The sequence below is a fragment of the Cnephaeus nilssonii genome (genome assembly GCF_951640355.1).
Source record: "Cnephaeus nilssonii genome assembly, chromosome: 7".
In the NCBI taxonomy this organism is placed as follows: Eukaryota; Metazoa; Chordata; class Mammalia; order Chiroptera; family Vespertilionidae; genus Cnephaeus; species Cnephaeus nilssonii.
Window position 1 is genome coordinate 70,413,701 of NC_137078.1, and position 25,897 is coordinate 70,439,597.

At 37.1% G+C, this 25,897-nt stretch overlaps 1 protein-coding gene across 6 annotated transcripts in view; it reads right to left on the bottom strand.

Annotated features, from left to right (window-relative positions):
* Positions 1 to 25,897, bottom strand: part of TUT4 (terminal uridylyl transferase 4) — a 130,259-nt gene that overhangs the window by 19,330 nt on the left and 85,032 nt on the right. For all 6 annotated transcript variants that reach the window (XM_079776916.1, XM_079776918.1, XM_079776915.1 and 3 more), the window contains 9 exons: positions 23,399 to 23,573; positions 19,740 to 20,434; positions 15,711 to 15,861; positions 9,982 to 10,068; positions 7,951 to 8,054; positions 4,698 to 4,755; positions 4,500 to 4,603; positions 4,134 to 4,223; positions 2,253 to 2,366 (listed from right to left, as the gene is read on the bottom strand). In XM_079776916.1, coding sequence (XP_079633042.1) covers positions 2,253 to 2,366; positions 4,134 to 4,223; positions 4,500 to 4,603; positions 4,698 to 4,755; positions 7,951 to 8,054; positions 9,982 to 10,068; positions 15,711 to 15,861; positions 19,740 to 20,434; positions 23,399 to 23,573 — 1,578 coding nt within the window. The remainder of the gene's footprint in view (positions 1 to 2,252; positions 2,367 to 4,133; positions 4,224 to 4,499; positions 4,604 to 4,697; positions 4,756 to 7,950; positions 8,055 to 9,981; positions 10,069 to 15,710; positions 15,862 to 19,739; positions 20,435 to 23,398; positions 23,574 to 25,897) is intronic.

The following is a 25,897-nucleotide window of genomic DNA, read 5'->3' on the forward strand; positions in this document are numbered from 1 at the left end:
CTCCTCATATTTTTAAGTGAAAATTTACTTTTACTTAAGATGATCTGCTAAAATACAGCAAAATCATTCTACTTAGAAAAGCTCCTTTTAACCTAAAGAATTTTGTATTGTTGACCACTAAAAACAGTCTTTGCAGGGCCGTATTTATACCCAGTCACTTAAAAGTTTAGGTTCAATCACAAATGGAGTCAAAGATCATCAGCTTCATTAAACATATCCTTACCCTTAAAAGTTGATCGATGCCAATGACCAATACTTAAATGATGCCAGAGCAATGGACAATGGGGTCCCATATGACAAGCAAAAAAGGCCAGAAGCAAAAATCCATATATCATCAGTTCATATGTATCACAAAGCCCCCCACAATCACAGCTCATTATGATGGAAAACATTCCATGGACTGTCTCATTTCATCAATCATTGTCTGTTAAGCAGATAATGGGAGAGTTCTTGAAGTTGGCTATGGCAATCCTACCTACATTTTCCCAATATTATATTAGTAAAGCTGCTAATGATAATAATAACAGTTAATAATAATAAAACAACCACCATTTATGAACACCTATTTTATTAGCACCTACAACATTCAAAAGAATTCATTGTCTCTGTTCCCTATATTAACACCAAAATACCATTATTACATTTTCACTCAAGACTAGTGGTCAAACACCTTTTTGAAGGCCACAATGTCAGAATTAGGATTCAAACCAGTTATTTCTGGCTCCAAAATCATGCCCTGCTCTTTCCATTGTATCATGCTACCTCTGTGGCTCCTCATCCATGGGTAATATAATGAGAACACAGACAGACCACCATAATTTGTATTCCATTTTAGTTAAGTATAGTATTTTGTCAAAGTCATAGCATATGGCTGCAATGGGCAATTATGCAAAATATCCCCAAATATAAGGCCTTAGTAACAATTATACTAATACAGAGAATGATCTTGACCCTAGCAGGCCTAATAAATTCATGATAAATTTTAAATACTATCCTTCAGAGGACAATCTGTTTAAAAAAAACACTCGTCACTCAACATAGATTTAGCAACTTAAAATTTTCTGCTAGAAAATGACATTTAAAATCTTTATTTCTCTTCCACTATTAGTTTAAAAGAGGGAAGGAAATGCTTCTAAAACCAGGACATTCATTAGAACTTTTAAAAGCTTACTAAGACCATCTGACACCCACCATATGGCTTGCTATTTTGTGATTTTCTTCTTTGACATGACTATCAAAGTTTATGTGAAATTAGAATATGTGATTTACCAGGCAATTCTGATGCTTCTCTCCTTCCTCAAAATAATGACCTAATGACCTGTCTAAGAAATTAGAACTGGATCCTCCCTAATGTTTGCAAATCCACTTTGTGCCAAAAATGAGGAGGAACAGATGGATGACTAAAAACTCCTCTGTACTTGCCCCAGTCAGTGTGGCTCAGTTGAGCATTGTCCCATGCACTGAGAAGATGCCACTTCAATTCCCAGTCAGGACACATGCCCAGGGTTGTGGGCTCAATCCCTAGTAGGGAGTGTGCAGGAGGCAGCTGATCGATGCACACTCTCTTTCTCCCTTTCCCTTCCTCTATCTCTAAAATCAATAAAAACATTTCTTTTTTAAAAGAACTCCTTTGTACCTATTTCAGAGAATATAAATTGGCTACAAAAAGGGACTCTGAGTCACCAAGTCTGAGTGAATATGAGTAAAATCTGTTTCTTTTGATGCATATTCTTGTATTTAATGCAATTAACATGACTCTACAGAGATGAGGAAGCATTTCCTTGGGTTTTCTCTCAACCAAAATTCACGAAGTTGACCAAAATATAAAAAGGAATAAATCACGCTTCTTTGTCAAGCAAAAGGAGAGAGAATACTCTGAAGAGAAAAAACTTATGTATTTGCATCCGAGAGACTAATTTATGAGTTCATAGATGGCTATATAAATTTCATAATGATCTGCAGCATTCTGACTGTAAAATACAAAAATGTTGCAAAAGATATTCAATAGTACTGTTCATCTATTATTCTTTTGGTAGTCTATATTTTCCCATAAAAACTTTTTTAAAAGATTCATTGTTTGATTATACCACTAATAGAAGAAAACTTAGAAATAGTAGCATGAAACATCCTAAGAAAACTTAGGATGTCATGATGAAAAAAATCCTTCATAATCTCATGAACTGAGCAAGATCTGTGTGTTTAGATGGATTGTTTTCACAAGAAACTTCTTTACAATTTTCTTAAACACCTACCTCTTGTAGAACTGGGATAACAGGTGGTTTTCTCTGCTGCAGAAAGTACAGCACCATAAGGATATAAGCATATGAAGATAAACTTCCCCTGGAAGCATCTCCAATATCACATCGCTAAAGAAACATAACAATGATTGAAAAAACTTCAGGATCTTATTCCATGCAAAATACTGGCTAGTTTGAGACACAATTTTTTCTCAACTCATCAAACTGGCAAATATCCAAAAGTTCAATAACAAACTGTCATAGAGGGTGTGGGTAAACAGGTATTTACACATACAGATGTATAAGTTAGCATAAATCCTATTAAGAATAATTTGGCAATATCAAAATTACAAGAGCAATTTCGTTTAACTTAGCAGCTCTGTTCTAATAATTTATCCAGCAAATATGCGATAAAACCCCCATGTAAAATGACTAAATAAGAAGTGTTTTCATTGTGACACTGTTTTAATAGCAAAAAATCAGAAACAACTTAAGGTGTCAGTACAGCACAGATTTTAAAAACTAATGAGTATTCACACAATAGAAAAATATATAGTCATTAAAAAAGAACAAAGAAACTATTTTATACTCATAAAAAATAATTTCCAACATCTATTGCTCAGTAAAAAAAGCAAAGTGCAAAACACTGTTTTCAATGTCTTTATACCTGTAATAAGAATGAGGTAGGAAATTTCAGTACTGGTATCTTTCTGGAAGAACTTTTGACAATGGGTGCCTCCAGCAAGAGGTACTGATAGGCTAAAAGACAGATGTGGAAGGTAGATTTTCTACCATAAACCCCTTTATTTATTTTTTAAAAATATATTTGTATTGATTTCAGAGAGGAAGGGAGAGGGAGAGATAGAAACATCAATGATGAGAGAGAATCATTGATTGGCTGACTCCTGCATGCCCCCTTCTGGGGATCAAGCCCGAAACCTGGGCATGTGCCCTTGACCGGAATCGAACCTGGGACCCTTCAGTCCACAGGTCGAAGCTCTATCCACTGAGCCAAACTGGCTAGGGCTCCACCATAAACCCCTTTAGATGTTTTGAATTCTGAACCACGTGGTTATTTAAAAAATTAATAAAAACACACAAAATGAACCCTCCAGAGACTTCCCTTGAGTAAAGCTTTAGCTGATATTATTTTAAGGGAAAGGAATGATTTCCTTGACATGAATCACTTGGTTTCATTACTAAAACTCCATAGGAGCACTGAACTGTCATGTTGGAGATAGTTTATGAGGTGAACCCAGAAAAGCAGCTCTATCAAATACGATTTTAGGCATGGGAGTTGGCTTACCATCCTAGTTAAGAATCTCTGGGTTAGGAAATCTGATATTGGGGTTGAAAATCATTATCACTTTGAGAAATTTTGCCAATGACAAATTTTCTAGTTACATATGGAACTGGAACATGCACAGGAAAAAACGAAGAATCACCCTACTCAAATAAGTATAATTTAAAGCCCTAACCAGTTTAGCTCAGTGGATAGAGCGTCGGCCTGCAGACTGAAGTATAATTTAAACCATTTAACATTAAGTGCTTCTTTTAAAAAGTTCAGGTAGTGGGGGAAAGGGGAAGAGATCAACCAAAGGACTTGTATGCATACATATAAGCCTAACCAGTGGTCATGGACAACAGGGGAGTGGGGGCATACGTGGGGAGGGGTTCGGGATGGGAATAGGGGGATGAGGACAATTATGTGACACCATAACCAATAAAGAAATTTAAAAAAAATAAATAAAAAATAAATAAATAAAAATTAATTTTAAAAAAAGTTCAGGTAAACAAAACTCAGAAATTATTTTTCACAAGTGTGACATCAGTATGTTTCACTTGAACAATCATGAGTCTTACAACAAAGCAGATCATTAATTTTTTAATACATACCTTAGCAAACACTTTCATAGTATATCCCAAGTACTGCACTCTAGGATCAATAGCTGCATAAGTAGCTAGCATTCTTGTGTTATGTTGAGCCTGAAAAATAATTACATATTTGAAATCATTTCAAATTTATTAAAAATTAGGTAAAACAAGAGAATACACCCCAAATGGAACATATAAATGTAAACTTAAAATACCTATAAATAAGCCAAAAACTAATTTTCAATCTGAAGAAAATATCAAGATGATTAATTTTTTCCCTTAAACCACTCACATTTGAAAGCTTTAAATAGAAACATATAGTCAACAATCTATAAACTTTTTCAATGACAAGTGTAAACATACCTGGGTCTATAAAGAAAAACTTACCAATGTATTATACAAACTGATATCGCCTTCTAAACCACTTCGTCTATGTTCGAATTTTACTATAGGCACTTTGGCAGTAGTTATAGGCAAAATATTTCTTAAACCTGATTAAAAAATAAAACTTCACTAAGTTAAATAATTTTCACAAAGCTAAAAAATATTTTCTGTTGTTTTAAAGTTATAAGTTAAAATTCATACCTGGATGTCTCTTAAGAATTTTTGCCAAATTTTCTATTATTTCCTTACAATTTAATTTCTAAAGAAAAAAAGGAAGAAAATAAAATAAATAAAAATGTGTCTGACTCAATTAGGCATTGTACAAATTCTACTTTAATCTAGGCATTTAATACTAGCATTTAAAATCTCTAGCTATAAGCTCTATGTAACCTTCTACTTAAGTATATGGTCCAAGGACCTGCAGGATCAGCATCATCTGGAAACAAAAGAAATGCGGAATCTCAGGCCCCATCTCAAGCTACTGAATATAATTCACATTTTATCAAGATCCCCAAGTAATTCACGTCCACATTAAAGTTTGAGAAGCACAAAGACAAGAGGATAATGTTTTCAAATATGTGAAGAAACAACTACAGGTAGGCTTGGGGAAGGCAAAACAATTTAGTGATTAAGAACATAGGCTCTGAACTTAAACAAATTTGAATTCAAATCTTAAATTAAGTACTGACTAGCCATGTGACTTTTTCCAGATTCTTAACCCCTCTGAGCTTCATGCTACTATTCTATAAAATTGAGATAATTATAATCTCTCATGTAATTAGAGAGATTACATGAGACATGTATGTAAAGCATTCAGCAGCATGCTTGGCACAAAATAAGCACTTTAAGTCTGTGAGCTTTTTATTATTATGTTGACCAATAAAAGAAAGATAATCCTACTGTAACCAGCATCTACTTCTTCAAGGAAATTCTTATCTCTGCATATTTAAATGTTGACTTTTTAAAAACTAGACAGCAGAGTTGATATGGTAATACTATCCATGATATAAGAAACTGGGAAGATAATGGCATTATGCATTTACTGTACTGAGTTAAAGGGTATTTACATCAATGCCCACACTTACTACTAAAATCACTTTTGCATATCCCCAACATGCTCTTTTTAGCTTCAAGAAAGCAGTAGCCATTGCAGCTTAACTAGGGGATTTCAAGGGAAACTTTATTTACTAATTAACACACAAATAAAATAAGAGGTTATTTTCCTTATTATGCAAGACTGTAAATGTATGATAAATTTTAAATTTTCAATTATGGCTCATCTGAAAAAAATTATTATTTTTCACTGTTTCAACCTTCCACAGATTACATGTAATACATAAACCCTTACTACTTAGCAGTCTGATTATTAAATTTTATATAGCAGATACCTAAAACTCTAATCCTTTTCAATTATGGCTCATCTGAAAAATAATTATTATTTTTCACTGTTTCAACCTTCCACAGATTACATGTAATACATAAACCCTTACTAATTAGAAGTCTGATTATTAAATTTCATAAAGGAGATACCTAAAACTCTAACCTCTTCCCTGGATAAAAATTATTTTCTATTCCCTCAATTCTTGATCTTCAAAATGGAAAGGGGCATCTCTCCAGGTAGATGGAACGTGAATAGAAGTTAGTTAAAAAGAACTAAAATATTTTACAACTTTTCAGTTTCTTTATAGAAGAAGAAGATGTTAATAAACACCAGAAGCAATTTCTTAGGGCCAGAAACAAGGATCTATCAGACATCACTGCCATCTCTACTCTGGTTCTAACAATTCTAAAACCACTTTTTGAAAAAACTATTTCAGAAACACATAGGTTCACTATGCTGCTGAATTCTTTTATAATACAACAGAGGCTATACTGACACCACTGCAGATGGCCAGAAGCTTGGCCTCACCCCAATCTTGTAAGTAGTAACTATAAATAGCAATAACTATGCTAGTAAGGGAATGAGCAACTATAGGGATCCCCTCCTTTTCTAGTTGCTGCTAGGAAGGCCTGAGATACTTTTCCTTGTCCAATCAGCCCCTTTCTTTACTGGAACTTGGACAATCTTGTTCCCACTATTGAGGCCTGGTACACAAAGAAGAAAGGCCTAACTACCCATTCCCACTGATGAAAGTGCTCTGGAGGAAGGTCTGCTCCTGGCATCTCATGGTAGAACTCAGAAAACTTTCAATTTCAGAAAGTAGTGGTTAGGTCTACAGAACCGTTAGTACTATATTTCAGCTACACTTTGGGTTAAATAAATTACAGAGAAGCTGTGAGATACAATGAAAAGAAGATGAACTCTGGAGTCAGACAGACCTGGGTATGAATCCCAGCTCCATCATTTACTAGCTGTGAACGTGGGCAAGTAAGTTTATCTTTCAAAGCCCCAGTTTCCTCATCTGTAAAATGGGGGAAATTTTCTACCTCAAAGGTGGTTGTAAGAGTGAAATGAGATAATGTATGTAAAAGTGTATATAAGGGACTCAACAAATTTCAATTTCCCTCCTCACTGAAAAATGAGTTTCTAAAAGCTATCTTATATATTACGTGCTATTGAGTTGGCTCTAAATCCTGGAGACCCTATGAATGTCCACAATGTCCTGACCTCAATAGCCCTACTCAGCTCCTTTTGACTCATGCCTATGGGTTTCTTCTATAAAGTCAAACCATCCTCTTTTCCTGCTGACTTTTATTTCTCACAGCATGTTTGACATTTCTAAAGAACCCTGACTTTCTCATGATATGCCCAAAGTAGGAAAACTTCAGTTTTATCATTTTTGCCTCCAGCAATGTTTTAGGTTTAATTTGTTCTAGGACCCCCTTTTGTCTTTCTGGTGGTCCAAGGGTATTCATAGAGCTCTCCTCTAACACCATATTTCGAATCCATTTTTTTCCTATCAGCCTTTTTCACTGTAAAGCTATATTAGTACAAATAATTTATAACATTGCTTCTATAGAAAAAAATGTGTTCCAAGTACCCCAAAATTGCAATGAACTTGTAGAACACAAGCAATTTATAAATTATATGTCTACCTTTCTTTTCTATCTCTAGTAATACAAAGACATGACCTAATGGAAGAGGTATGAAAAGATAGTGAGATCAATGTTCACTACCAAACTGAAGCACCAACTTCTCATTGGTTCTAAAGAAAAAAATTCCAACTCTATGGTACATTAACTTTTTCCAACAATTTATTACAAGCACCTGTAACTCTCAGTGACATGCTTTTTGCATTATAAAATTACTCAAACAGTAAATTTACTTATTTAAATATTTTAATGTCTCTTAAAATAATAATATGACCTTACATTTCAAACACTGCTATAGCTAATATATTTACACAAAGAATGACACCATATATTTTTATCAATACTACAGACAAAATTAAAAACAGATTAATCACTAGAAGAAAATAAACTTCCTCATCTCTTTCCAAACACTAACTCTTACCTCTGCATTTTCGTGGCCTTCCAGGGTCATACAAATATCCAGATCACTATCACGAAATCCAAATCCATTCTTAGAAGAGCCAAATAAGCACAATCTTGCCTTTTCTAAGGGAAAAAAAGTCAAAAGTTTTATAATTAGCAGGAAAGAGGAGTCTTCTATTACCTACATATAGCCTAACACAAACGATCTTGTCCACATTTTATGCCCTAAATTACCTACCATTGACAGATATACTGAGAATTTCCAAAACCACACTCATCTAAAGTGCAGATCTTTTGCTCAAGTTCCCACACCCATGTATCTGCTTCTTCCATTTTTTCCAGACATCATAAATTCAACAAGTTAAAACTAAACTATCACTTCATCTCAAATCTACTATTATATCTATAATCCTTCTCAGAAAATAGTATCATCATCCACTCAGTTGCCCAAGTCAGAAATATATGTGATTCTGAACTCCTCCACATCCAAAAAAACCAAGTCATTTAGCTTCTTCCAACTTAACTATCTCATAAATTCATCCACTTTTATTCATTCTCAACATCACTACCAATAGTTAAGACCAATACTTAGAGATTCATGTCTTGGAAATAAACTAGTTGGTTTTTGTGTTTTTTTTTTAAGGCACAATTCAAGTAGTCCTATAAATATCACCTTAGTAAATAGAATTAATTCTCCTCCAAAAGTGAGACATTAATCCATTTGATATAAATTATGATAGGACTATCTTCTCATTCTTAGTATCATTCATTACAGATACCACTTCAAACCAGCTGTGACTTAACAGGATCAGGTTTTTCTCCCTAGTAATTCTTATACGCTATACATTTAGATAACAAACTCTATATTTTCAAAACTTAATCCCCCCTTTCAGTTCTGATACTCTAACCTAAAATTTCAACGATAACTGAGATATAAAAGAAGTTATGTTCATGAGCAAATAAAAATGTGCATCAGTTTAATAAAACAGGGACTTTAGATTGGGTCAATATTTTACATAACAGCAAATATAATTCAAATATGAAATTTTATAGCACATTACAGATTGTCTTTTAAAAATACTTCATTCTGATTATAAATCAACTCTTTATTCTTTTCTAAAATACTTGGCTACAGAACTCTTGATTCTTCACCCCTATACTCAAAACCTGCTCCTTTTGCTATTTTTGCCATCTCAGTTAAATAGCACCACCCAACTATTGAGGTAAACACCTTGAAACCATCCTTGACTCCTTTTCCTTACATCTAACATGCAATGCATCAGCAAATCCTATTGGCTCTACATTCAAGATATATCCTAAATTTGACCACTTCTCATCTACTCTTTCTAATCACTGTTATATCTCATCTGAATCTATGCAGCAGCCTCTTAAATATTCTGCTTGCTTCCATTCTTATGAATCTATACTCTGTTCTCTCAGATCATGTCACTTAAGTGTTAAAATCCTCCAGAAGCTTCTCATTACTCAAAATAAAATTCAAAGTCCTTCTATCAACATCTATAAGGCCCTAATGATCCAGTCTCTAGGCTACCTCTCTAACCTCATCTTTCTAGTACAGTCACTTCATTCACTCCACTCTAGCCACACTGACATCCTGGCTGACCTTCAAACATACCAAATATAATCCAATCTTGGGGTGTTTATATTTGTTACTCTTTCTTTCTAGAATGTTCTCTCCTTAGAGAATCATATTACTTGCTCCTTCATATTATTTATGGCTCTGCTCAAATGTCACTTTATCAGAAAGAACTACCATAACACCCCATTACTATCCTTTTAACTCCTGAACTTTAATAGCATTTATTTCCTGATCTTATATTAAATACATATTTTTTCACTTGACTATGTCTCCCCCTCTTAATATAAGCTTCATGAGAGCAGGTTTCACCTCTTTTATTAGCACTGTATCCCCAGCACCTAGAATAGTATCTAACACATAACATTCAATAAACACTTTTTAAAAAAATGAATGAAACTCAGATCAAGTGACTATAGTAACAAAAGCATCAATTTTTAACATATGACATACCATCATATTCTTTTTGAATAAACTTTTCCAAGCCCATTAAAATTTGTTCCCTGTTGTGTTGTTCAGAGAAAGGTGGTGACAACTCATCTAAATTGAAAAAAAAAAAGAAAAGTAAGAAAAATAAAATCTGAAAATATCTTCTTTTTTTTTTACCCTAAAAACTTTACTTAAACTTTATTATTTGTCAACTTCTATGAATATAAAGTTATAAATGTTACTAGGGAAGGAAGGGGCAGAAAACAGCAAAAAGATAATTTTTATAGATCTATGTTCATTTCACATGATCATTTTCCTTATGAAATATCTACAAAATATATTTACTTCTACAAATTATTTAAAATCGTTTTCTTCAGACATTCTACTCTCTCCCATACACATGCTTGTTCTTCCCTCGTGGTAAGACTACACTAGGTACCTGACCTTCAAATCTAACAGTTGCCACAAATTCCTGGTCCAAGATTCACATCTTCCCTATAAGTTGCTTTACTCAATGAGTCTTCAAAGACATTTCCTTAACTAAATTTCCTTAGTTCTCCAAACTACTTATCAGTTTAATTTACACTGTCTTTTTAGTTTTCTAGTTGTTTCATTTATATTCACCTTATTTTTTAAAATAAGACCATATATAGGATGGGGCAAAAGTAGGTTTATAGTTGTTCATATGGAAAATAATAATAAAGAATAATATAAGTATAAACTCTGTGTTTCGGGTATTCTCAATTGTAAGCCTACTTTTGCCCCACCTTGTATTCCTTAAGAATAGTCTTTTTTCCTGTCTCCTCCTCCAGATGTATCCCCAGGAGTTAATAGGTAATGGGAACAGTAATTAACTATAATGAATTAAACTAATACTCAGCTTTTGCAAAACAAATGTATCAGCACTTGCAATTTGATTAGCTGAAATACATGTGATTATTCTTTTCTTAGAGTAGTGAACTATTTTGTAGGATACTCTAATGGTAACACATATGATGCACTTGTCAAAACCCATAAAACTCTGTAGCACAAAATAGTGAACTTTACAATATGCAAATCTTAAAAATTCATCTAGGAGGTCAGGCAATCTCAGGATGGAATGCAGGTTATAACTAAAAAAATCTAATGGTATTATAAATGTACTAGAGGCCTGGTGCACGAATTCATGCGCAGGTGGGGGGCGTGGCCTGCAGGGATCAGCCCGCTGTGGGAGCGCCGTTCATCCCGGTCAGCTAAGCAGCGCTCCCACTGTGGGAGCACACTGACCACCAGGGGGCAGCTCCCGGTGGTCGTTCTGGTCGTTCCGCCGTTCGGTCGCTGGGCTTTTATATACAGAGTGGCCAGATTATTATGATATCTGAATGCATAGTAATCTGGCCACTCAGTGTATATCCTATATAATAAAAGGCTAATATGCAAATTGTCCCCTCAACCAGGAGTTTGACCAGCAGGCAGGCTGGCCAACCATCCATGTCCCCTCCCCCTGACCAGGCTGGCCGGACCGCACCCATGCACGAATTCATGCACTGGACCTGTTTTATACACACACACACACTGAGTGGCCAGATTATTATGCGTTCAGAGATCGTAATAATCTGGCCACTCAGTGTATATAGATAAGACAACTTCACTCAAGGGAGTGTAGGAAAAGGTGCTAACCTAAATAACTTTGAAAATTAGTGGAGTCTATAAGACTAAAAGCAAAAGCAACTGCATATAAGCACTGTACTCTAATTGATAAAGTTGTTTTCCACAGGAGTACAGGATAACAGTTCCGATAATGCTATAGATATGTACTTAAATGGAACAACTAAATAAATATGTGGCAGATGGTGGGAGCCAGATTTCTCACTATTGGAGTGGAAATTTACAGATTAGAAGAGGCTAGAATGAGCCATGTAATAATGTATTAGAGTTGGATACATCAGTAGAAAGTAATGTTTAGCTTAATGTAGATAAGATGGTTACATATAGAAATATTCATAGATGTGTGTGTGTGTGTATATATATATATATATATATATATATATATATATATACACATACACGTATACATATATACACATATATGTATATATGTTAGTATACACACATTTTCTTGCTGTGAGGGCCTAGAAGCAACAGTCTAATCTAATAAAGAGGGAATATGCTAATTGACCCTCACACCATCACAAAGATGGAAGTGCCCACAGCCAATAAGGAAGAAATATGCTAACTGACTGCCCCACCCTCAAAGATGGCAGCATCCACAGCCAATAGGGGAATATGTTAACTGACTGCCCCACCCTCAAAGATGGCGGCATCCATAGCCAATAAGGGGGGAATATGCTAATTGGCTGCCCCACCCTCAAAGATGGCAGTACCCACAGCTACAAGATGGCAGTGCCCAGTCCCCTCAGCCCCACTAAGGCGGCAGGCGTGCGGCAAGGCCAGGCCTGCCCCCAGGCAGGACCGGCCACTCCACACGCCTGCCTCTGGAGTCCGCCAGTCCCCTCAGCCCCCCAGACGCCTAGGGCCAGCCCGAGGTACAGGCAAGCCTCAGATGGCGGCTGCCCAGCCACCCAGGGCCGCCTGAGGCTCAGGTAACCAGGGCCAGCTGAGGCTTGTACTGCCAGCAGTGGCAGCAGAAGATGTGTGATGGGGCGTCGCCTTCCCCTGATTGCCAGGTCACCTCCCGACCCTGAGGGCTCCTGGACTGTGAGAAAGGTCAGGCCAGGCTGAGGGACGCCCCCTCCAGTGCATGAATTTTCATGCACCAGGCCTCTAGTATATATTTATTCATATATACATTATATATATATATATATATATATATATATATATATATATGCCTAAGCGACCATCACAACCGAACGGATGACCAAACAGGCTGCGTGGGGCGACTAGGCCAGCAGGTGGGTTAGTGAGGGACAACCAAGCAACCAAGTGACCAGGCCGGCAGGGGGGCGAGGGGCGACCAAACGACCGAGCAGCAGTCTGCGTTGGGTGACCAGGCCAGCAGGGGGGTTAGTGAGGGGCGACCTAACAACTGAGCAGCAGGCTGCGTGGGGCGACCAGGCCAGCAGGGGGGGCAGTTGAGTGTGACCAGGCATGCGGGCGGGGGCAGTGAGGGGCAACCAGGCTGGCAGAGGGGGCAGTGTGGGGTGACCAGGTCAGTGGGGAGACAATTGGGGCAACCAGGTCAGTGGGGGGTGGGCAGTTGGTGGCAACTAAACTGGCAGGGGGGGCAGCTGGGGGTGACCAGGCCAGCAGGGGGCGCAGTTAGGGGTGATCAGGCAGGCAGGCAGGTGAGGAGTTAGGAGCCAGTTGTCCTGGATTGTGAGAGGGATATCCAACTGCTGGTTTAGGCCTGATCCTAAACTGGCAGTCGGACATCCCCCGAGGGGTCCGGTTTGGAGAGGGTGCAGGCTGGACTGAGGGGACTCCCTCTCCCCCGTGCATGAATTTCGTGCACTAGGCCTCTAGTCCAGTAATAACAGGCATCCTTGGTTTCTAATACCATTATCCAATAAAAGAAACCAGGGCTCTTGGGAGAAATGCAGGAAATATATATATGATGACCTGGAACATTTGTAATGCCAGAAAAGTAAGAAAGTGCTAAAAAATCAACAAGCAAAACCCATACACTGATGGGGATTTATAAAGGGACACTTGAACCAACTGAAAGAGCTCCCAATAGCCAAATCTGTAACAATTTGAGCAACAAAGTAAGTGGTATTGGATTAAAACCCAAAGTATAAAATATCCATGAGTCCATATTGAGATAAGTAACTAAATAAATACAAACAAAGGTAATAAATTATATTACATTATAAAAAATGTGCGATGATTGAACCATTCAACTCTTAGATATTTACCCAAGAGAAAGTAAAGCATATGTATATACCCAGACTTATACATGAAAGTATATTGCAGATTTATTTGTAATAAAATTTAGAAACAAACCAAGTATTCATCAACAGGTGAATGGGTAAACAAATTGTGGTACATCCATATAATGGAACATAATTCAGCAATAAAAAGGAATAAATCATCATTGATACACACAATATGGATGAATCTCAAAATAATTATGCTAAGTAAAAGAAGTCAGACCTTTTCCCCTCCCCTCGCAAAAAAAAAAAAAAAAGAGTACATGCTTTGTGATTCTATTTATATAGAACTCTAGAAAATGCAAACTGCTCGGCCACAGTAGCTCAGTGGTTGAGCGTCGACCTACGAACCAGGAAGTCACACTTCCATTCCCAGTCAGGGCACATGCTCTGGTTGCGGGCTAGATCCCCAATTATGCAGGAGGCAGCCAGTCAATGATTCTCTCTCATTATTGATGTTTCTATCTCTCTCTCTCCTCTCCCTTCCTCTCTAAAATCAGTAAAAATGATTTTTTTTAAAAAAATATAAAACAGAAAATGCAAACTAATCTACAGTAACAAAAAGCAGGTAAGTGGTTGCCTGGCAGGAAATGAAAATAAGGAAGGATAAAATGTTACATCAGAAACTTTATCTTACCTGGACACAGCAAATAATTTAGAAATATTTGCTATGTCACCCCAATAACTTTAATTTTAAAAAATTAATTAATTTTTAAAAAATGTTTACTGAGTGAAGATTCATCCCAGATATACTATAAATGTGTGTTGAATAAGGTATAGGGGTGGGCAAAAGGTGTACAGTTGTGAGCATGCAAAACAGTATTATTTTTCTTGTATTACATGTTTTTCCACACAAACAACTGTAAACCTACTTTTGCCCACCCCTGTATGTAAGGATTTCCTCAAAATATCTTTATCCTTATCTGCCTCTATTGCCTTTCTTATATTCTACCAAACCTAAGGTAATTATTCTCTCAGACAAATTAAACACCCTTTGGTTTTATGAATAATCTCCTATATCTCAAGTTCCAACTCAAATGTCACATCATTAATTCCAATTCCTCTGATCCATCCCAGTTAAAATTGTGTTTGCATTGCATTTTCTTTACCACTACTACAGCAAGTAATGCATAATGCTTCCAATTATGGCAATGTTTATACGTGTCTTATACATTCATCTAGAGCAGCTCTGTGTAAGAACATTGCAATTGATAAAAATGTTCTCTATCTAGCCCTGGCCAGTGTTTCTCAGTGGTTTTAGTGTCAGCCTGCACACCAAAGGGCCTCAAGTTTGATCCCAGTCAAGGGCATGTACCTGGGTTGCAGATTCGAACCACAGCCCCAGTTGGGGTGCATGGGTGAAGTAACCAATCAATGCGCCTCTCTCACATTGATGTTTCTCTCTCCCGCACCCCCTTGCTCCCTTGCACTCTCTCTAAAAATCAATGGAAAAAAAATCCTCAGGTGAGGATTAAAAAAAAAGTTCTCTATTTAGACTGTCCAATACAGTAGTTACTAGACACATGTAGCTATTCAGTACTTGAGATGTGGCTGGTATAACTGAGGAACTTAATTGTTTATTTCAGTTCATTTTAATTAATTTAAATTTAAATAGCCACATATAGCCATATGAGACAGCACAGATCCAGAGTCTAAGCTTCTTAAAAGCAACACATAGGGTCTCTGTATTCCCCTTGGCATTTATCACAGTGTCCTGCACACAGTAGACATTTAGTAAATATTTATAGTTGGGTCTCTAAACTATTCAAAAACCTCTACCAAAACAAATGTAAGCAAATGGTTTTTAAATAATAAAACAAATAAACAAATATCAAAATCTAAGAAAGAAATTAGTCTCAGTTCTAATAATAAAAGACTTACCAAAACATCTTTTACATACTAAGTCAAGTATTTCCCGAAATCGATTTGTCATTGGTGGCAGAGGTTTTAAGTCAATTTTCCTGAAATCCTCCGGGCAATCATTTTTGGAATGGCCATCCTTTTTGCAGATGCTGCATACTATCGTTGGTGGCTAAACAAAGGCAAAAATAATAATATTAATAATAGTAATCTAATCTAATAAACTATTGAGGAGCTTCATCATTACTTAGAAAGCAGGTCCAAACAGAATATTTTATGTAACTCAGTTCTGATAACCTGTGCTTTCAGAAGACTGGGGCTGGGGGAAAAGCATGTTAATGAAATGCATTGTTAAATGTATAAAACGTATTTTAAGCCAACCACTTTTAAACTTTCTTCCCCACTAAAATGGTATTATCAAGGATTAGCTTTACCTGATGATGTAAAATAAAATACCAGGAGATGAAAAAAGGCATAGATTAATTCCAATAGTTTTATCAGTCCCCAAATGAAATACATGCATTACTATTTAATCTACTAAGATCTTTAACTAAGTAGATTACAGTTGTATATCACTTAACAATAGGGGATATGTTCTGAGAAATGCATCATCAGGTGATTTTGTAGTTTTTCGAACATCACAGAGTGCACTTACATAAACCTAGATGGTATAGCCTACTAAACATGAAGGCTATATGGTATAGCCCAGTAGTCGGCAAACTCATGTCAACAGAGCCAAATATCAACAGTACAACGATTGAAATTTCTTTTGAGAGCCAAATTTTTTAAACTTAAACTTCTTCTAATGCCACTTCTTCAAAATAGACTCGCCCAGGCCGTGGTATTTTGTGGAAGAGCCACATACTCAAGGGGCCAAAGAGCCACATGTGGCTCGTGAGCCGCGGTTTGCCGACCACTGGTATAGCCTATTGTTTCTAGGCTACAAGCCTGTACAATACATTACTGTACTGAATACTGCAGGCAACTATAACATTTTGCTAAGTACTTGTATATTTAATCATAGAAAAGATACAGTAAAAATATGGTATAAAAGTGTGCGTGTGCATTTGCAGGGCAAAGTAAGGGCTATGGATGGGACAACATTGGAGGGTGAGTAGACATCAGGAGGAGGCAGGAAGGAGGGGATAGAGAGAAGGGGAAAAAAAGAGAGAGCAGAGATCAAAAGAGAACCACAGAGATAAAGACTGATATGAGAAATAATAAGAGGGGAAGGAAGAGAAGGAGAGGGAAAGGGAGAAAGAAGGGAGGAAGCAGACTGTGAGGGAAGAGATAAAGAGAAACAGAGGGAAAGGAAGTGAGTGTGTGTAGGATAGTGTGTGTGTGTGTGTGTGTGTGTGTGTGTGTGTGTGTCTGCGCACGCATGGGCTCCCTCCTCCCCAGCTCTTGCTCCCTTGTCAACTCCAGACCCAGCAGTGGCTAGGCACACAGCTGGTGAACAGCAAGCTGAGCCTCATCTAAATCACCCAGAGCTAGCTAGCAGTAAATTCACACTATAGTCAGGTCCAACCTTTTCTTTTGACATCAAAAACAAACTTTTTTTGTTTACCATCTATTATAATCTTATGGGATCACCATTGTATAGGCAGTCCATTGTTGACCAAAAATATCACTATGCAGGGCATCTTACCTAATAATAGACAAACATGTAAATTGACCATACCTCCACTATGCCCACCAGCCAATCAGGAGTGATATCCAAACTAACCAAACAAAGATGGTGGTTAATTTGCATACACAGGTGCCGAGCAACTGGGGGCGGGTGGGACAATTGTGTCGTCGCCATGGCAACGACGCAGGCATTCCGCCCCACCCCTGGTCTCTCAGGGCCTCTGGGCAGCGTGGGAAGGCGGGGCCGAAGCGGAAAGAGGCGGCTCCGGGGCTGGAGTAGAAAGGTGGTGCTGGTAGCCAGGGAAAGGAAGGCCCATTCTAGCACGAATCTTCATGCATCGGGCTTCTAGTGATTGTATAAAAAAATTTCAAGTGGCACCTTTCATTTCACTCTAAACATTTTCTATCTTCAGAACTAATCAATCCTAGAACCCTTGCTCGCCTAGCTGGTTCAATTTATTACATTAGCAAAGTATTCAAGAAACCAAACTGTAGAACTGAACTCTAAAAATAAATCTGCTTCATACAAGGAACAACTCTTACGTTATGGCCACAAATGTAACTTCAAACCCTATGCCACAATTTAAAATTTATTCCAACACACTCTCAGACAGACAGGTAGCTAAAACAGTGAAATTTTCTCCAACTATTTAAAAAAAACCCACATATGGTAAAGGAAATCACAACTTTTTTCTTTATTATAATACTAGAGGCCCAGTGCACGAATTCGTGCACTGGTGGGGTCCAGCCGACCAACCCTGATGGGGGCCATAGGGGGTGGGCTGGCTGGGGCGAGGGGCCGTGGCCGGTTTGCCAGCCGCCCCCACCCCCAATCGGAGTGGGGTGCCCGCTTGAGGGCAAGGGGCTGTGAGCAGCTTGCCGGCCAGCCCCACCTGATTGGGTGCCCGCTCAGGGGCGAGCCAAGGAGCTGAAGGAGTTCCAGTCATTCTGCTGTTCAGTCAATTTGCATATTACCCTTTTATTATATAGGATGACTAGATCCTAGAGTTAGCTTCTTCCTCCAGGATTAGCCTGGACATTTACCTAGCTATGAACTCTGATGAAAATTATATACAGAAACCTCTATTTGTAGGAATGCTGGGCTGTGGGCTAATTAACAGTAGTACCATAGGAATTTCTATCAGCTTTGCAAAGCTGTCTTTTTTTAATAATTCTTTATTGTTGAAAGTATTACATATGTCCCTTTTCACCCCTATTGGCCCCCTTTAGCCCACCCCCGAGCCCTCCTCCCCCGCAAAGCTTTTTAAAATGAAATATTTATCAGAAAATTCTAGAAAACTGTCATAGATAATTAGAAAAAATTAAAATTGGAGAAGCAGCTACCTTAATATAAGTTTACAGGTAGAAAAATCTATAAAGTAGAAGAAATATAAACTACAGCTGTATAATTAAGAGTCTTTTCTAAAACTCTGCCATTTATTTCATCCTTTCAATAGTCCATATACCCTAAATACTGCAACCTAAACAAAATCAATAGATGTACCCTTACAAAAAATGAAGAAACACAGCTTAGTAATTACGTTAAAAAATTTAAGCTGTGAGTAAGTAATTATTGATAAAACAATAAAACTGGACGACATTCCAATTGTTTTTGTAATATTCCACCTGGTTGACACATAATCTATATAATCAGCACCCTGGGTGCTAATATTTCAATTGTATATACGGTACTTGAAGCAACATGACTTAGCTAAAACTTTCTTTTATTAACAAAGTAGTTAGTGCTTATTTTCTGTCCATTGGGATATTTTATTTTCTGCAATTTATCAAGTTAAAGTTCAGAATATGCCTCTTTAAAAGTAGGAAAGTTAATGCCCTGGCCGGTGTGGCTCATTGGTTGGAGTATCGGCCCGAGCACCGAAGGGTCTCAGGTTGCAGGTTCGATCCCCAGCACCAATTGAGGTGTGTGCTGGAGGCAACCAATCAATGTCTCTCTCTCACATTGATGTTTCTGTCTATCTCTCCCCGTCCCTTCAACTCTCTATAAAAATCAAAAAACCTTTAAGTATTAATAAAACAAAAAAACCTTTAAAATAGAATACCATTATAGTTCACAAACCTTGTATTCTCATTTGTGGAAGAAAAAATAATCATTGCGTATAAAAAAATAAGCAAAATTTAAAATACACGTGCCTTTGCCAAACTGATTTTCATAAAATATCTGATAACTGATTTTCATACGTAAGAAAGTGAAGCAAATCAACTAATAATAGAGTGCTGAAACCTTTTGGGGTTTTATATACATTCTTTAAAGGCAACTTATTAGCAAAAATGCAGTAAGTAAAATTAAAATATACACTAAAATATTATTCCAAAACAACTATTTTTATATTTCTATATCTAAGAACTATAAGTACACCACCACAACATCTTACAGATTGTTTACAAACTGTATCCTACCTTGCCAGAGGTTAAAATAAACTTATCAAACACATAATGTAATTCCTGGGTGGGGTGGTTATCATCATCAAGGTCAGAAGCATCTTCTGTAGCTTTGCAGTTGCAAGAGGTAGCAGATGTGTCGGTGCACGCACTCTGATGTGAACTCTCTGTTTCTAAATTTGACCTGCAGTCTGTACCAACAGACTCATTTGGGTCAGAGGATTTACAATCAATGCAATTACATTGGCTGAGCTCCTTTTTTAAACAAGTTTCTGAAGGAACTAAATCATCTTGTTTCTTAATTGATTTTGGCTCTAATTCTCTGCCTTCACTGGTAGAAAGAGATGAAGATTCCTGTCCATGTTCAGCCAAAACTAGTTCAGTTACCAACAAATTGTCATCTTCAGTAATACATCTCCGTGATGTACATTTCATTTCATTATATTTACCAGGTTGACCTCTTTCTGCATTTATTTTTTCTGTGCTTTTCCCAAGTTGAATACAACAATTAGATGTCTTATTGTCAGTCTTGACTGGTTTCTTATTGCTTATTTTCCCTTTTTCTTTTTTCATGGAATCCACAGATTTATCTGCATCCTTCCTCTGAGGACAGGCAAAATATCGATAAGCTGCCCTGAATCTCTCCACAACATATTCATAAACAAGCTGGCTGTTTAAGCTCCGTGCGACATTCCTCTTGACTGAAAATGGATCTAATAAAAAAGAAAATGGTCAGTTGCTAAGTATTTACTAACAAACTACGTTTTCAAGATTATACAAACAGTTCTTAACTGCTGGATTGTAAGCAGAATACATTTTCCCAAAGCTTTTCTATACTAAAGTCCCAGTGAGAGTCCTTGAAAACTTAGTAGGGGAAATACAATAGCAACTTTGTTTCCTTTGTTTCTGTCTTAACATAAAAAAAAAAAACTTTTATAATAATAATAATAATAAGGTAATTAATGAGATAATGGCTAAGGAGCCCAACTCAGTAATTACAAAGTTTCAATGATGAAATTGCTGAAAACAACTATGTCAATATGCCTCCCAATAGTGTCATTGAATGAAAATTTTCAAGCTCTGGGACCCATTAATAATTTTCATTTTCATAGTATTCTTAGTTACATATTCCTTGCAATTTAAACAAATAAAATATAACCTAAACTCTCAAAGCTTCAAGTTAAAAAAAATAGTGACTTTAAGATTTAACTTTAGTGAGATCAGAAAATTAAAGAGAGAAAGAGGAGAAACAGAAAAGTAGGAAGAAACCTAAGAAAGTAAAAATTAAAACGAAATTTAGCCCTGACCGGTTTGGCTCAGTGGATAGAGCATCGGCCTCCGGACTAAAGGGTCCCAGGTTTGATTCCGGTCAAGGGCATGTACCTTGGTTGCGGGCACATCCCCAGTAGGGGGTGTGCAGGAGGCAGCTGATCGATGGTTCTCTCTCATCCATGTTTCTAACTCTATCCCTCTCCCTTCCTCTCTGTAAAAAATCAATAAAATATATTAAAAAAACAACAAAAAACGAAATTTAAATGTTGATCCAATCTAAAATGGCTATGTTGAAAAGGCTTGCAGCAACTTATACTTCTGAAAACGTTTATAGGTTTTTGGATTTTATAAGCCTTAAATACAAATATGTCAAGGAAAAAAGAACAGTACGACCCCAAAAAACAATACATATTTTCTCCACAACTGAAGATCATTAAGTAAAAAGATTAACAGGACATGACTGCTATGGTTGAAGCATCTGTTACTTTTTGCTATTATCAAAATAAAGGGTTTAAAAAGCTTTTCCTAGCCTCTTTTCCCCTTCCAGAAGAAAAAGGAAGAGAAATTATGATGGCTGCAGGTTTCAGAGCTCATTTATTTACTGTATGTAAGAGTGTATAAGATGTGAGGACATGCTTGAGTGTATGAGAATATGTGTGGGTTCAATTCACACTAGAAGGCCAAAAGTGGGTTGAGGGAACAGAAGAATGTTAAACAAACTAAAGGCTAAACAAACTGAAATGATGCACAGAAATTCAATTTCCTACCTATAAAAAGTAAGTGAAATATTGTGAACTTAAAGTTTGTATTAAGAATTTAGAAGCGAGTGCACTATCCCTCCAGGGAGCACACCCTCGTCTTGCCCTTCCCTCTCTTCTTCCCCCATAGGCATGCAGTTCCTAACTCTAAGGGACTCCCACAAGACTCGCATCCAGGGAGCAACAGGCCCTGACTTGTCCCAAAGGCCCCCTTTTTCTGACTTCTTAGTGAGCCAAAGCAGCCTAGCCTAGACTCGTTTCACTGTCTGGTCTCTCCTAGTGCTTCTTCTATCCTAGATCCTTCCTAGTTTCACTGTCCCCAGTTTTAACAAACACCCTCTAAAAATCACCTGGACTTGTGCTGTGAAATCCTTCCTGTACAAAGTCAAGAATCCACACACTATCAGCTGGCCCAAAGCAGGCAAGATCAGGGCCAAGTCCCCTTTCCAGTAACAAAACTGCCCCGCGCCCCCATCATGTCCTGCCCCATGAAACCCTATTCTCCACTTGTTGTTTTTTTTTAATGGTAGAATTAATATTTTGTTGTCATTTATAATCAGATGGCAGTGGAGTATATAGTCTCTATGCTTGATCTTTCTTTTATGTAAATAAAAAAATTACAAGCACTGATAGCTGGTTGTTTTCAGAAAACATGATTAAACTAATTCATTGATGGTGGCATCAAGTTTTTCCTTATTAGCTCCAGAAAATTCACCTTTTTGTCCTATTGTAGCCCTAGCTGGTTTGGCTCAGTGGCCTGCGGACTGAAGAGTGTTGGGTTCAATTCTGGTCAAGGGCATAAGCCCAGGTTGTGGGATCGATCCCTAGTAGAGGGCATGCAGGAGGCAGCCAATCAATGATTCTCTGTCATCATTGATGTTTCTATCTCTCTCTCCCTCTCCCTTCCTCTCTGAAATCAATAAAAATATATTTTTAAAAAATTTAGAAGCCATTCTATTAATTTCTGTACCTCTAAATATCTTAATGTTCTTGGATTTGATGTGAAACCTGAGTTGTCAACATCAACTGTTTTTTTCTTTAGTGTAGTAACATTTAACAGATGAGATCATTTAGAACAGGCGTCCTCAAACTATGGCCCGTGGGCCACATGCGGGTGTTTTTGCCGTTTTGTTTTTTTTACTTCAAAATAAGATATGTGCAGTGTGCGTAGGAATTTGTTCATAGTTTTTTTTAAATTATAGTCCGGCCCTCCAACGGTCTGAGGGACAGTGAACTGGCCCCCTGTTTAAAAAGTTTGAGGACCCCTGATTTAGAAGACAATAAAACTAGATTTTAAAATTATTCTTCAACAAGTTTATGACAAATTTCTTCAAAAAGACCTTGTAGAATTAATATAACTATTCTATTTTTCTATATTTTTGAAATTTTTTATAATAAAAAATTAAATAAAGACATGTAAAGTAAGCTAATATCCCTAACCAATCTAATATTTACAGATTGGAAATATTTAAATGAGTATTAATCCTATAAACTATAATGGACTTGACAAAGAATTTATATAAAATATATGACAACCTAGTGGCATAGATAGTGCTACCAAGTCAAGGGGTAAAATTTATAACATTGAATTAGACCCAGATGATGAGTGGCACACAAAAATTATTCTCCAAATGAAATATATCGTACCTTCAATGGCTATTCGCCTTTTAGGCCAGTTTTTGTTTTCTCTTGTTAAAATATCTTTTATCCGTACACATATGACATATTCCTCCAAAGCAAAGTCCAGTGTGTAAAATTTTAGCAGCTCTAACCATAACTGTCCCAGGGATACCTGGTTTGGTGTTTCCAATGTTAAAGGAGACTGGAAAAGAAAAAACACTTTTCATTTACGCTTCATGAACTAATGAATCATTTACTTTTCACTTTAAAAAATCCTTAGGGATCACTTTTTCAAAAACTAAGCATAAAGGAGCAACCTGCCAAAAAGCAATTTGTGGATAGCTGGGAAGAGAGTGCCAGTTTACTAACTCATAGGATTTTGTGTTCTTTCCACTACACCAGAAATTCTCAACCTTTGCTGCACATTAGAATCACAGTGGAAATACTAAAACACACTAATACCTGAGTTACACACCACTCCCACCTCCCATACCCTTCCCAAGATTCCGATTTAACTGACCTGGACTATGAACTGGGTATTGAGATTTTTAAAGCTCCCTAAGTGATTCCCATGTGCAGCCAAGGTTGCAAACCACTGTATAACAATCACCACAGCTCCTCACTGCAGTAATTACTTTTAAAGTCTAAGTAAATGTCCTGGTCTTGCAAAAGCTAATTCCTTCATTTGGCAAACATTTATTTAGAACTTACTATGTCCCTGGCATTGTGCTGGGGATATAAAAAAATGAGAGCTCACACTTACACATAATGCTCACCATGAGTGCTGTGCATATAATTAATAATTCTAACAACTCCATGGAGTAGATACTATAGGGCAGTGGTCGGCAAACTCATTAGTCAATAGAGCCAAATATCAACAGTACAACGATTGAAATTTCTTTTGAGAGCCAAATTTTTTAAACTTAAACTTCTTCTAATGCCACTTCTTCAAAATAGACTCGCCCAGGCCGTGGTATTTTGTGGAAGAGCCACACTCAAGGGGCCAAAGAGCCACATGTGGCTCGGGAGCCGCAGTTTGCCGACCACTGCTATAGGGCAAAAATCTGACTCAGGACCGCATCATTACTGGGTTCATGTTGCTAATCATTATAACATACTGCCACTCAAATAAGGTATTGGACTACTTCATGGACTACTAGGAAAGGAAGAAACAATTTAGCAATGCTAAAATGGGCCTCTAATGGGGAGGGGATGTGTAACAGAAGAGGTAATGACTTCCAAGGGAATTAGCTAAAGACTGGCAGCTGAAAGTAACCACTAGGAGCATAAACACATGAAGCAGTCATTCATTCATTCAATTCTACAACCATTCATTGATTACCTACTATGTGCCAAGCACTTGGAATCGATCCATGAAAAAAAACCCCAAAGATCCTTGCCTTAGTGGAGCTCACTTTTCAGGGGAAGAACACGGTGAACAACAAACTTAATAAGTAAATTACATAGCAAGTCAGAAAAAGAAAAGTGTGGTGGTGCCCAGCTAGGTTAACTCAGTGGTTGAGTGTCAATCCATGAACCAGGAGGTCATGGTTTATTCCCAGTCAGGGCACATGCCCAGATTTCGGGCTCCATCCCCAGTAGGGTTGTGCAGGAGGTAGCCAATTAATGATTCTCTCTCATCACTGATGTTTCTATCCCTTCCTCTCGCTGAAATCAAATTAAATTAAAAAAAATTTTTTTAAAGAAAAGTTCTGTGGAAATTTTAAAAAGTTGAGTAGGTTTAATAAAGGGGATGGGAATATGGGAGCAGGTTTCAATGGTAAATAGAATAGTCAGGATAAAACTTGTTGAGAAGGTATAATCTGGAGAAAAAGGAAACGTGTTCTAGGAATAGGAAATAGAACAAACACACTAAAGTAGGAGTATGACTAGCTTTAAAAAGAAAACCAAGAAACCTAGTGTGGTAGAGAGAGGGGAGAAAAAAAAGAGGAAAACAAAAAGCTAGCCAGTGAGAACTCCTTGGCTTTTATCCTAAATTAAGTGAGGAGCAACTAAAGCATTTTGAGTGTGAGAAGGGGGAAGAGCATGATCTAACTTAAGTTTTGGAAGAGCCATTCTGACTGAACAGATTATAAGGGGCAAGGGTAGATGCAGGGAAACTTATTATGACACTCTGGTAGTAATTCAGGACAGAGATGATGGTGGCTAGGACCAGTGAAGGTGGTAAGAGGTGGCCAAATTCTGGATATTTTGAAATAGAGATGACAGAATTTTCTGACAGGCTCATATGGAGTATGAAAGAGGGATGACTCCAATGTGTTTTACTAAGGGTGTAGTGCCATTAACTGAGATGGGAAAACTGCATATGAAGCAAGGGGAAGACTAGGAGTTGAGTTTTAGATACAGAAAGTTTAAGACATCTATTAGACACTTGAATAGAGACATTATATAGGCAGCTGGAGATACAATTATAGTATTTAGGAAAAAGGTTTTGCTGAAGATTTAAATTTGAAAGTCATCATCATACAGATGGTACTTAAAATCCAGGGAATTGGATGAGATCAC